Below are 14,719 nucleotides of genomic sequence, written 5' to 3' on the forward strand. Positions count from 1 at the left end.
ATAAAAGCAGATAAAAAAACCTGAAGTTTGGTTGAGGTATGTCGATGAACTTTTTTTATTTGGCGGCATGTAAAGACGTACTAGCTAATTTTTCTAATTACCTTAATAGCATTGATAATTCTATAAGATTTAATTATGAAGTTGAGATAAATAGTTGTTTACCTTTTTTGGATGTTTTAGTGAGTAAAAATAAGGATAAATTGAAAACTACCATTTACCGAAAACCTTTCTCTGTACTTATTCCGCCACATCAACAGTTTAGTCAAGCTAAGTCTCAAACTAGTTTGTTTACTCTTATGTAGATAGGATACTAAAATTATGTTGTAAACAGGATGATATAAAAAATTAGTTATTATTAATTAAGCACATAGCTTCTCATTTTTAAGAGATAAAAATAAATACACAGTTAAGAATTTATGGAAAGAATTGAGCATATAATTTTAGATCAATAAGATATTTTGGTGTCATTTGACATTGTGTCAATGTTCACCAAAGTACCTGAGAAAAAGGCTATTGCATGTATTGAGAAAAACATAGCAGTCAAAAAAACTAAAAAACAGGGATAAAAATAGTAAGTCAAAACCATTTGCTGAAAAAAGTAAAAAATGATGTTTGGTACTATGATTTATACTGGGCTTATCTTGTCAAATAATGAACACATTTAAAAAACAAATAAATATTTTTCCAATATAAAAAACGATAAGCAAAGTTAACCAAATTCTTAATACAACTTAAAATAAAATTGATTTAATGGAAATATTTGGTATATATAAAATTTTATGTGAATTTAAAACTTCATAATCAAATCCAATAGAATTATCAATGCTATTAAGGTAATTAGCAAAAAGAGCTAAATTGTCTTTACCATGCTGCAAAATCAAAAATGTGTCATCAACATTCTTTAATATGTAAATTGGTGATCTTGTAATGGTATAAATAAATGTTATTTTTTGTAAAACATTACACTCCTGAGGATGATGCAGTAATATACATCAAAACATGTAGAGTGTATGAGAATGTTTTATTATATTTTACCCTATACAGTAAGTTATTTGTATTGTATTTTATTATAATTTTGAGACTGGAAACAGTCTCATTTTTAGAACTGTTTAAAAAAGAATCATTGTTTTTTAAAATTGTGAATATTACATCATTATAAACTCTGAAAAATAAGAAAAGGAAAGAAAAAATCAGCAACTACTGATATATAGGAAATTCCACTGGGGTAACACATACATTCTGATATATACAAAATAAAATATACCATGTTTAAAAGATTAACTCACTCAGCAGAAGCAGCAAGTCTTTTAAATGATATCATTCTATCTTTGGTTCTGGCAAGGAGAAGACTTCCGCATCCTTTCCATCCTGTCAAAAGGAAGCAGAAAACTATTTTAATTTGGATCATTGTTCTTATCAAAAAAGTTTCTAGTACTTTCACCCCACTGTAACAAATAAAAAAAAAAATGAACAGATTTTGACCTAGCAAACATCCACATGCATTTATACTATAAAAATGCATATCACTAGCTTGACAACCTGTAGACAGATTCACATTTAATTTCAAAGCTAATTAAAAACATATATATTCTTTTAAATAACACTCTTACCAAATGAAAAATTAAATGTTAAACAACTTTTTCTAATTCTAATTATTATTTTTATTATGTGCTACTAACCACCATAATAACCAATATCTCATGATCACACACTTTCCATAAGCACTTAAGTTTGAGTTGTTGTAGTCTTCAAATCCCAAAGTGTCTACAGCTTGTTCTATATAGTTTTATCTATCAAAGCTGGTTGATGAAGCTGATGATCACTTGCATGTGTTCTGAATTTTTCGTATTGTTTTGACCAAGCAGTATAAATAAATTGTCTGATAGTTTGATGAAAAGTCTAAGTATTTAAAGCACATGATTTCTTTTGTGTGATTATTCCATTGTCAACTTTTTGCATGAATGAACCACAAAAAAGAATTTTTTGTTAACAACTGTTGAATCAAAGAATACCATTGGATTAATGTTGTTCAATCTCTCAAACTTCAAATTCTTTACCATGTGCTGGCTATGATATGAAGACAGTCTTTTGGACATTCATAGGATATAGAGTGGGTTTCCTGTACAGTGTTTTCGTTTGTTTGTATATATGTATATGTGTACATATGCATATATTAGACATAATCAAACAGATTAGATCACCTTAGGTCTACAGTTGTATCACCTTGAGTTCCATTCAAAATATGTCGACTTAACCCTCTCACTACAGTTATGTCAAAGAGTGCATGTCATGACTCTTTAGAGAGTCACAATAAAGAGTTAGTTAAACTATTTTATTATCATTGTATATCAAAAACTTTTCATCAAACATAGTTGCTAAATCAAATTTTGAGTTCTTAGTTTTATAAGGATACATTTTCAAAAATCCTCAATCTCCCCTAGTATGAAAATTGTGGCTTCCTCATTAGTATAAAAAAATGGGCTGAAATTTCATCAACAACTGACAGCAAAAAAACAAGAGGTTACAGGTAATATATTTCTCGTCCTTCGTGTATATTCTTCATTTATTATTATAAAAGTAACTAAAATGTAAATATTAGAATCTTATTAGGTTAGATAATGAAAAATAATAGTAATAACAAAAATTCTTCACAATATATGCTTGCAAGCAGTATGTGCCTCACATCATTCAATACAATAATGTGAGATACGTTCATGAAGTTATTTACAGCTTGTGTGGCAGGATCATTAGTTAAACAAGGGGCAAAGTACAATACAACAGTAAAATTAAGTATAAACACATGTAGACTGTTCAACTTTAAGCCATTTAGATAAACAGTTGTAGTTTCATTTTACAATTTGCAGCCATTTTACCAAGAAAAAAGGATAATTTAGATTTCACCTGTTTGTTTTAGAGCAAAGCCACATAGGGCTATCTGCTCTGTCTATTTAAGAGGTTTTAGAGATCATGCAAATGAAATATGACAAGTTATAGAGGAAGAAATGTATTTTTTATTCTTAACATGAAAATCAGATTGCACCTGAAGCAGTCAACACTCTGGCTCCATATATTCATGGACAAATTTTCAGTAGAAGTATTTAATTTAAAAAAAAAAAGATGTTTGTGAATGAAAAGACTTGTAATGTTTACTGAAAGCTTGCCACATTTAGTGAAGATATATAAAACATATTAAAAGTTATAGTATGAAAACTGATTGTTACTTTAGGTTACAGGGTCAGTCACATTGACTGAAGCTGTAGCAAGAGGGTTAAATAAATATTTCAAAATGTTCTTATATGAAAATTAGGATATACTTTTTTACAATATTTATTCATGATCACTTTGATAGCCTCATTTACAGCAGTCATATAAAATTAGTTGAAAATCACTAGCTGATCACAGTCATCCAGAAGAAGGTCAGATGACAGTTTCAGAAAATTTATTTGTCGTGCCACATAATTGTAATGATATATATATATATATATATATAATGTGGTAAAAAACAAAACAGTCAGTACTACAGGTAGTTTTTATCATGATCAGTAAGGTACTGATCAAATATTGCCTCTATCAGTATCTGCCAAAGGTGGTCAGTAATTCAGTACAATGGACTAGTGTCTGTATGTTAGTTTAAATAGATTCAATCATTTATATTAAAAGAGTTTGAATGTGTCAATATTATCTTAATGTGTATTTAGCCTCAATAAAGTATTATAAAAATACATACAATTTTCACATTTATTTATTTTAAATTTTCTGTTTGTATGGTTGTGAAAATCTTACACTTCTTCTGTTCTTAACACTGTCCCACATTTTATTTGCAGGACTGAGATCATACAATGAAAATTCTGAGTCTAACATTACAATTCTCATTAAACGGTTTATCTTTTTAATCTTCATAAAGCACCCAAATTTTGTCATAAGCCTGTTTTGTACAGAAAAGGTTCTTTCTCAATCAAATAAAGCTATTTGACACAATATTGACATGTTAGGAAATTGATCATTATTTAATAACTCTTTCATACAAATGTTCAAGTTTTTGAGTTTTTATACATGCTTTTGAACCTAGGCCATTCATTTTTACCAAATCATTTTTGTTAAGCAGAGGCATCACTTCAATTTCAGTATTTTTCCCAGCATCATTAAAACTTTTGGTGAGTTTATTGGTTCCATAAAAATGTACAAGACCACTGATAGCCCCATTTGGTATACCTTCATCAAAAAATAAAAGGTTCAAGTATGTATACCAGATTATAGATGGAGTTTCTTGTTGAATCTTGTTCAAGTGGTTTAATGTTTTTGATGACATCAACACACCCCAGTGCAAATCTGTGAGCTATGCATGTGTATGTGACAAATGGGGAACTTAGATTTTATTTGCACACCTACACCATCTCTGACCTACCATAGTAGCAGCTCTATCTGTACATAAGATTACCATTTTTTTCATGTCTACTTCTGATTTATCACAGGTATCTTTCAAATATTGTGCAATTGCACGGGTGTTGCCATCATCAAGCTTCAAACTCTCTAGGTAGGATGTCTTAACATTACCTTCACGCACATATTTACACAAATGATTAGCTTTTTTTCAAGTCCTAGATCACATGACTCATCTATCACAACACCACAAAAGTCATATCTTCAGAGACATTTTACAATGTTATTACATAAACAGTTTGATATGATCTTTCACATTTCATTGACTGAGGTCCAACTTAAATTTTCAAACCATTCAAGGATTGAAAAGCTAGTCTAACTATGGTTTCACTTAGAAGATCTGACTTTAAAGAAAAATAAAATGGATGGAATATTAATTTAAATATCAGACTCATTCACTTTATGCTCAAATGTACAGCACTCATCATCAAGTTCACCATCACTATCACTGTACTCCACACTTTCAGTTTTCCTTTTTACAATCCTACTTACTGCATTAAAATGATCACCACTGTCATTGTGACTTTTAATTGTAGAAATCTGAATATTAAGAGAATCAGTAGTACCCATCACATTCTTCTTTCCAACAACTTTTCAAATAATTTCTAGCCATAGGTACTATTTTATCCAACCTTTAATTGTACTGTCAAGGACTTTACCATCACCTGAAAAAAGTTACCAAACTATATACGCACGTCGTGACAGAGCTTATTTCTTGACATTTCCTAATTTAATCTGTAGTGATAGGATTTTTTATAATGCTGGCAATTTATTGCTGCTCCAAATGTTCATGGGTTAGACCAATGATTACAACTTACATTATTATACAATTAATATTACATTATTATAGACATAACACAGTGTTCCTTTACTAATTGACTTGCAATGTTATTTCCTAACTGCCACTCACGTCTCACCCCATTGATTAATTTATTTTCTCTCTCTACATATATGTATATTAGTATTTCACATATGTAAAGCATCATAAAGACAGTATTCAACAGTCTGTTATACATTTCATGATAAGGGAAAGAAACAGGACTTTATTGAAAGCCTATTTATCATCATATGCCAATTATACACTTGGCACTTAATTGTCTTTTTTTTTCTTGTAAAAGTCATTACAGATGGATTCAATTAACTTAGAACACCCTTTGACAAGACAAATTATTTACCTTACTCTGTTATCACAATATAATTACTGATAAGTTCACTTACTTTGCCCTATGGGGTTACTACAGTTGTATACAGAACTTTAAATAATTATCTTTTATGTCAAAAGTCCACACAGGCTGGTTCAGTTACCTTAGATCCCAATTTACAAGACAAATACTTCTTCTCTACTCTGTTTATTACAATACAATCTGCAATTATAACACCTTAAAAGTTGCCACTATACACTCTTTATGACTAAACTAACAAACACAGTCTAGATCTATATCTCTCACTAACTTAACTTCCTTCTTTCTGTATCTGCATGTATTTATAATACACGACAGAAAAATCTAGAAATATCTAGCTCTCTAGAGACAACAGTATACTCATAACAAGAAAACTTAGAAGCTTTGAGTAAGATGACATCACCAATATTACAAAAGTCTAGTACAACAATTAAAGTATATACACAATGTAAAACTCATACATAGTTATATAATGAAGCTTGTCATAACTATCGCGTTTAACATATTTTTATTTTTTTGCACCTCTGGATGTATGCAAATGGTTGATGGTCCATCTGGATGATGAGCTCCTTCCCATATAAGTACTTCTGGGATGATATGAAAAACTTCTGATTTCAATTTACATTTGTTCACAAAATTTAAAATTTTACTCTTGTTATGGCTAATCATGGTGAAAAATTAAAACTAAACTTAAAAGAACTGGAAATTGAGTACAGAGCCATAACAGCTCTTTAAGAGAGGGGAAAACTCATAAGAAAATTCAAACTGATTCCAACATGAAATACAATTTATTGAGAGGATGGATAAAAAATTTGGCCAAAGATATGGAAGTATATGATTATATTTTAATTTAGCTGTTGGAAAACTTAAGAAAAGGATCCTTAACAAAGGATACAGTGACTGCATTTCTGAATGAGATTTTATATTACTTGAAGTAATTAGTCAAAAAGTCTGATTACTATCTCTCAGCATGTTGCATTAATGAGAGCATGCAACAACTTATTAAAACATAATTTTTTTTTTCTATGAATAACAGTATATAAATAAGTATTTGAAAGTTGAAGAACAAAATGTTATATAAAATTCTAAGTTTTTCAAATGTAGATCTAGTTAAGTTAACACATCTTTGCAGCCTTTGTGTGGGGAGGATGGAAAGATGTATTTTGTTCCATGCGACTTGTCACCATCTTGAAACAGCAATTTCGAGAACCTGTTATGCCAACAAACTTTAACTGGGCCCAACAGCATTGACATAAATGAGTAGCACAGTATAACCTAATAAGTGTTTCATTGTTACACATTAGTTACTTTTGTGAGAAAAAAATATATTAATAAATAAAAACATATACATGAAAACAAGAAATTTCTCCCATTGCTTACAGATCTAGACAGACTCAAGAAAAGTACTCTTAGCATACTTTACTAAGTACTTTTTCACACTTTGTTGATTGTCCAAAAAAAAATAATTCATGTAACTTTCAAATATGTATTTTAAAACACAAATAATAATTCAACCAACATAAAAGAATTTCCCAAAACTACTATTATTGACCTGGTTTTTTACCTGGCCTATAAATAAGTTAAACATTTCACTACTTACTGGAGCACCAACTTCAGTCTACACTCAATAAAAACTACTTGGGGAAATGGCAGCTTTTACCAAAATTAACATAACGTCATCATAATCACATGTTCACAAAACGTCCTTCCTATTGGTTATAGAAATGTATCATTGACAAGTAAACATGAGTATACCAGTAATTTCAAAGGGCAGAAGGTGCTTTTGTGGTGGGTGTAATAAATTTATTGATACCTCAGAAAATAAAGAAGGTGGGAGGTACTTATTTTAAATTCTGTCCTTCTTATGTCATTTGTTTTTAAATGGTGAACATTCTGAAGCCCATATAAGGGAAGAAAGAAAGTTTTAAAAAAAAACAATTTCATAGCAGAGAAGCATCAGATGACACAAAGAAGCGAAAACTGAGAATTTATTCAACTATTTCTTTTTTAAATTAAGAAATCAAAAGTTATATAATATTGAAATTTAAGTAATAAACTATGTTTTGATGCCGAATTCATGGATGTAACAACAATAAATAAAATTTGATTTTAGCCATTCCAATTTCTCAGTCGCCAGGTGGCAGTATGTTGTGTAGATTCAGTTATCACTCAATCATGTGTTTGATAATTTTGGTTTGAAAAGCTTGTGATTAGTTGTTTAATTGTTTGTCACAATTTCTAAGTTCCAGTTTCCACATAGTTTGGTAAATAAGCTTTATTCTTGCATGGATAAGTTTCATTTCTTTAATGTTTACCTACTAGCTAGATTTATGTGTTATAGTTGTCAACAGGATCGTTTTTATTTGTTACTTACTTGCATTTGTAGATAACTGTAACTGAAGAGCAATAAAGAATAAAGTGCGACAAAGGGCGTATCTGTCATTTATGTAAAAGTGTAATTTACAATGGATAATAAATGTGTTTAATTAATATTTGAATGTAACTCTGTAAAAGGTTGTGACTTGCATACTTTGATCCTACCTGTGCACATAGGTTTAACCTCTAATCCTTTCTGGGGGTGACTGGTATCCCTTGACACCACTATCTTATCAATATGGTAATACTTAACCAAATTGCAAGAAACATAGAACAAGCTTGCTGAATGGTATCTAGCTTTGGCTTAAAAATTCAAATAATTTGATTCTTTCTCTCATATTTACATTAAGAAACTTCCAAACTTTTGTTGCGAGACATTATTTTGAAATCAAATTAAAAATAGTTAAAAATTTAACTTTTTCTTTATTGTTGATCAGAAAATTCTATTTTACAGATTCAACCACTTTCAGCTTCATTAATATTCATTCACATATCTGATCATTTATTTTGCTAATTTCAATAGTCACTATTTCAGATATAAATAAAAAAAACAAAAACGACAGAAAATAAAGATTTACTGGTGACTACAACTGACCTATCATTTTCAATACAATAAGTTTAACAATAATATTCAATAAACAAGGATTTGATACACACAAGTGACTGGAAACTTTGTATTAGTCTACCAATCATAATAATATTTATCTGCTGTCTTGACAAAGAAGACAATTTCAGTTGCTTTAAAAGACATAATTTAACTCAAAAAAAAAAATTCCAAGAATGAAAAGAGCATTCAAAGAAACTATAAAAAAATTATTAAGGCTGTAATTTATTCCTAAGTCTTCTATATTTTCAACTACATTCCACTGTTGTTCTCTGAGCAAGCTAAATCATGTCACTTTCTCATAAAACCACTATCTGTATTCAAACTTTGCATGTAGCTATTTTGAAAGCTGAGTTTCACTAGTCATTATTCAATTGCATGCTAAAAAGTTGTAACTGGGTGGGAACTGAGAGGCTTTACTAATAACATTCTAAAAATGAGAAGAAAATCAAGGTATGACAGTTTCTTAGCAAACATAAACCTATGTTTTGGGATGGAGAAACAATTTCTAAAACATCAATATGTGCATCCTTTACAGGCAACAATCCTCATTTGATTTTTTTATTATACCTTGCAAATAAATAAATGTTACAAAATTAAAACTTATCAATTTAAAATATCTTTGAGTAAAAACTCTTGAAATAGTTAGATTTATTATTTTTACTTAAATTTTTAAGTTTGATATGCACCTCACTAAAGAGACTGGTTTAGCCATAGCTCTCATGAAAAACTGTGTATTTTAGCAGACTTGGTAGGATGCAATGTATCTTTCAAGTCTAAGAATGTCAATCGTCAAAAACTGAGTCAACATGTATATTATGGTAAAGGCAGGTGTTATTACGCAAAAGAACGAATACGAGATAATTCCACTATGTGGCAGCACAAATATAGTCAGGAGTTGATGCTATAATGTGTTTCATTCTGCAGGATTTAAAGGTCAATACATTTACCAATTTTTATTCCTCCTCGTATCAAACATTTATTACTGACATATGCAGACTAATAATACAGTATGGGACCAAAGTATAACTTTAGATGAAGATTAACCTTAGAAATACAAACAACTGTAACTTAACATGCAAAGGTAATTTATGAATAATATTATCACAAGATATCAAATGCCTTCACATTTAAGCTAAAAATATCAATAAAAATTTACTAGTATTAAGCCTGTTCTCAAGGTCTTTATAAGTCTAATTTCTGTATGAAAATGTGAGTAGATCCCTTAAAATGAGTGTATTTGACTGATGGTTGAATTCTCATGTTTTTGGCTAACTGTTCTGTGCCTTTATAAGCAAAATGCACATCACTTTGCTTATAGTACACAGGTCAGCATAGTAAATTATGTTTCTAACCATCTATACAGTGTGACTGTCTGATCCAGCTTTGAAGCAGGTACTCTGCAACTGTAGTTAGCCAGAATCAACGGATAGTGATTTATTTACTTGGGTTGTGAATGACTGTCTGCCTTGTCCAGATGTCTTAGTGAATATACATACCTTGGATTTGCTTCAAAGATGCTGATTACCAATCCCCAATAATTCTAGCATCTTTTAATATTCATACATCATTCACTGAAGAAAAGTTGTTCATTTGCTTAATGGTTAATAAATTATGCTGACTAAATACATAATTTGGAGTTAAAATATCTTCAGAAAAAATATTTTCTGAAATTAAAAGTGCCAAAAATACAAATGCAGAAGAAATTTATTGAAAAATGTACCTTAACAAATCAAATACTTTTACATTCAAAATATTACTATAGATTTACCAGTACTCAGTCCTCTGTTCTCAAGGTCCTTATAAAGTCCAATACTGTACTGACACATCTTTGTTTCAATAGTTGTTGGTTTGATCTGCCCAAGAAGACCTGCACCATGCCATGTTGTTCCTCCTCCAAGACTACAAATACATCAAAATTATGATGTTATACTACATGTAAAAAATCTAGTATCATGTGACTTTTCCCTTAAACTACACAAAGAACATTAAACATCACATTCTCTTCATGAAAAATGGTTATTCAAATGGCATTTGTTGAAAGCCAGAACTTAAACATATAGCCAAAATAAGTGCACAGTACATCAGGATAAAGACAGTGTGCAAATTAATGCAACAAAAACTTAAGGAGAGAAAGAAACTCTCTTTATGATCATTATACAAATAAGGGAAATAACATTCAAATTAAGGATGATTACTGAAAGAAATGATATAGTCAATCTCAAGTACCTTTAGATTAAAATAAACATGCAAGACATAGAGCCAGAGGTCTCCATGATGAGAGGTGATAAGACATTAATAATCATATGTTAGAATAGGGCCAATAAAGAGAATGAAAAGGAAGGAACTGCTAGATATACCACAAACTGAAAGTTAGCCAAGTGGAGAAACTGAAAAAGCTTGTGAATAAAAGAAGAGAGAAACCACTGAAACAAAATAAAAAGGAAGAGTTAATGTTCAAAACAATGAAAACACAGTTAGTGATTTTAAATTTTAAACTAGAAAAAGTAAATAAGTTATAGTGTATGTATGTGTGTGCATAATTGAAAAGAAAATGCAAAAGTGTGTTTTGACAGAAGACTTACATGTGACTTGATGAAACCAGACATGTGAGTGGGCCATGGGCAAATCTGAGAAAAATCAGCCTTGAATATGGGGGTCTATCAAACATACCCCCTATGCAACTCAAAGGCTATCTATGCCAGCTAGCTATCTCTAATCTTGAAATGATATGCTAGAGGGAAGGTGGCTAGTCAACATCACCCACAGTCATCTCTTGGGCCACTCTTTACCAATAAATAGTGCAATTGACAGTGACATTATAATGCCCCATAGATGAAAAGGTGAGCACATGTGGTGATGGGACTGGATCCCATGACTCAAAAAATGCAAAGTCAATTGCCCTAACTACCAAGCCATGCCAGGCCCCAAGATATCAGTTACAAATGAATTTAGCAGACTGGTATAACAAACCAAGGCAACTGTGAAATTTGTTTAAATAAACTTGTCCTATGTATAGAATCTATATGGTGACAGTTTTTATTTCACATATTGGTGCAAATGTTAAATGAGTCAATCTTTAAGTTGATAAAAGTTATATAGTAAAGAGAACTAAGGAAAAAAACAAGAAAATTATATGTTACAGATTTATTCACGATTATTCATGGTTGTGAATAAAGTATGTATTTGTGCAACGTACAATTAATTGTCTTGTTTCCTCAATTCTGTAATTATGGAGTTTCACCACATAACGATGGTTTCAAGTATCAATTATATAATAAAATTAGTTATACCATGCAGTTTTCTGTCTGGTTAGAAAGTTCAGTGTTATGTTGCATGGCAGTGGTAAAATTTAATTTTTAAAGTTAAAAGCATAGGTTTTTCACTTGCCCGTGAAACATGGGTTGTTGTTGCATTATAAAAATTGCATATTGCAAATGTATAGCATTTTGAAAAAATTGTAGGACAATATATGATTTTATATATATAGTAATTTTTAACTCAAAAATATTTTTGGATTTATATTTTGTAACTTTATAACATTTATTTAGTGCAATTCTCAAAGAAAAATGGAAAAGCTATAAGAAGTCTCATCTGTAAACAACACCTCAAACTTCTTTTATAATTTTTCTGACCATCCCAAAGTACAAGTTCTTATTCACTTAGAAGCTATCTTCCATTCAGAATACAATTATCCATGTCTTGTTTCTCATGTCGTTCGCATATTCTGTTTGTGAATTTATTACTTATGGCTTCATTCCCATGAATGATGCATTGTATCCTGCCAAATGATTACAGACAGCAAAAACACTTTTTTCTTTTTTTTTAATATAAGAATGGTCAAGAATACCTCTGGAGCTAATCAACACAGAACCAAGCTCCCCTGTTACTAACAGAGACCACTCTCCATACTTAGGTGAAAATCAGTTAACTCTTTCTGGATTGATTAGCATTTTTCAACTGCTCAGTGCACACTTGCATACCAAGCTTCAAAATTTAAGTAAAAAATAATAATTTTAACGACTTCAACAATGTTTTACTCAAAATATTGTAGAGTTGATATTTTGTCATTTTGTACCATTTATTTGATATAGTTTGAACAAAAAAAAAAGTTCAAGTGAGGAGACATTACTGTAAAGAACACATCTATTGCTCATTTAGGATTTTTCTGTCTATCCCAAAGCACAAGTTCATAATTGTTAAGAAATTGTCATTTCTTGATTTTCCTTCTCTTTCTCTGAAATTTATCAATGCAGCCTCTCAAGATTAATCGGACAATTTATACATATATTAAAATGATTTTGAAAATACAAATAATCAAATCAAATGACAACCACATCCAATATAAAGTCATAGTGGAACAGCATGTATCAATCTTTGGAAGGATATGTAACAGCTGTTCCAATGCAAAATATTCATACAATTAGATCATAAAGGTGTATTCAGATCAGTAACCCTTGTACTTAATGGTATTGGGAAACAAAGGAAAATGGATCAACGTGAGACACCAGAACTTTTCAGAAATAGACATGCAGCAAGTCATACTACAGCTGTGGTAAACAAAGTGCAGCATTTTGTAATAGATGAGAATCCATGAACACAAAGCTCAGTAGCAAAAGTTATTTATATGACCCAGGCAACAGTACATAACATAATCAAGAAGGATCTTTATCTGGAAAACTAGCATAAATGGATACAAACTGCTTCCACAACATATCTGTTCAAATGTCACATACCTCAAGTAGCTGCAAAATGAAATTGGCATTCATGGTATTCCATATGAAGACACCCCATTCAAGTTGCCAGACACAGTGCTAGTGGGTTTCAGTGAGGTCAGGCTGTTAATTCTCTCAACCCGGGGTTGATCTATTTGACCAGCCATGTGACCTTTTTGTACGTTCAATATGGTGTGTATATCTTCACAAAATTTGGCAGTCTTTCAGTTAACATTATTAGTCTATCACATACAAAAAATCGAATTTTTAGTGGACTATGTTTAATAAAATAAAATAAAAATTTGTCCATGAATACATTAAGTATTTGTCTTGAATAGTCTGTGTGTTAAGTAATTTTCATGTTAAGATTTAAAATACTTTTCCTCATCTCAAAAATCTCAAATTTCCTTTGTGTAATCCCTAAAACCTCCTAAATACATTTCAAATGCTTTTATCTGTTATTTTCTTTACCCATCTCAAAATGGGAATGGTCAATTTGACTTTTTTAAGGGGTGGTGGATAAAAATAAAGACAAGATGACCAGAGAAAATATATCATATGTGTTACACTATGGCAAATTCAGTATTTTTGTTAATATTACCTTGTAGAATTATGAACTTAGAACTTATGTAATATTAAAATATGGATTATTAAAAATGATTTTATGCTATACTAATTGGTAAGTAGTTTAATAACATTTTGAATGTAAGACACTAAAACTTTTTGTCATGCGAAGTAAAGGATACCCAGGGCAAAAAGATTAAAAAGGGCACTGGAATACTGTCACCTTGTACACCAGAGAGATAGAGAGAGAGAGAGAGAGAGTGTTTGGACATTTAGGTAACCATGTGTGACTAAGACAAGCAAAATCAAACCAGCTGACTATATTTATGAATGGGTTAAATTGTTATTCACATGCAATAATGACTATATTGTTTATATCATCAGAATAAAGGCACTGACTGTCACTACCAACTGCCACTATGTCTCTCAGTTCCCAGAAAAATCAACTGTGAAGAGCAGGAAATTAATAGTATAAAATTAAATGTACATCATTAATTTCTACAGTTGTTTTTTTTTTGTTGTTGTTGGAGATAAACAGTTAGAATCAACCAGCAAAAATTGGAACATCAACTCTTTTCATACCTCAAAATACTATCCTGGCAGGGTAAAACCAGTATCCTAAAGAAAAAGTGTTCTCCAACTTTAGGTTTGTGAAAGAATGAATAAGAGTAAATACAGATATAGCTGTAAGTAAACTATGTACTAGTCAAATAGATATAAGGTATAAATAAGAGTATGTTTATTGAGCTTAGAAATGGTTATGGGAGGTGAATATATTAAAACTGAATTAGAAGAAAACATGAAACCCCGTAATAAAATATTGCCATCACTTTCACCCA

At 30.4% G+C, this 14,719-nt stretch overlaps 1 protein-coding gene across 7 annotated transcripts in view; it reads right to left on the minus strand.

The window, feature by feature from the left end:
• LOC106463799 (pyruvate dehydrogenase phosphatase regulatory subunit, mitochondrial-like) overlaps positions 1-14,719 on the minus strand; it is a 130,438-nt gene that overhangs the window by 84,846 nt on the left and 30,873 nt on the right. For all 7 annotated transcript variants that reach the window (XM_022391401.1, XM_013923865.2, XM_022391398.1 and 4 more), the window contains 2 exons: positions 10,373-10,503; positions 1,287-1,368 (listed from right to left, as the gene is read on the minus strand). In XM_022391401.1, the coding sequence (XP_022247109.1) occupies positions 1,287-1,368; positions 10,373-10,430 (140 nt within the window). In that variant the 5' untranslated portion in view covers positions 10,431-10,503. The remainder of the gene's footprint in view (positions 1-1,286; positions 1,369-10,372; positions 10,504-14,719) is intronic.

This window comes from Limulus polyphemus, unplaced genomic scaffold (genome assembly GCF_000517525.1).
Source record: "Limulus polyphemus unplaced genomic scaffold, Limulus_polyphemus-2.1.2 Scaffold1486, whole genome shotgun sequence".
NCBI lineage: Eukaryota > Metazoa > Arthropoda > Merostomata > Xiphosura > Limulidae > Limulus > Limulus polyphemus.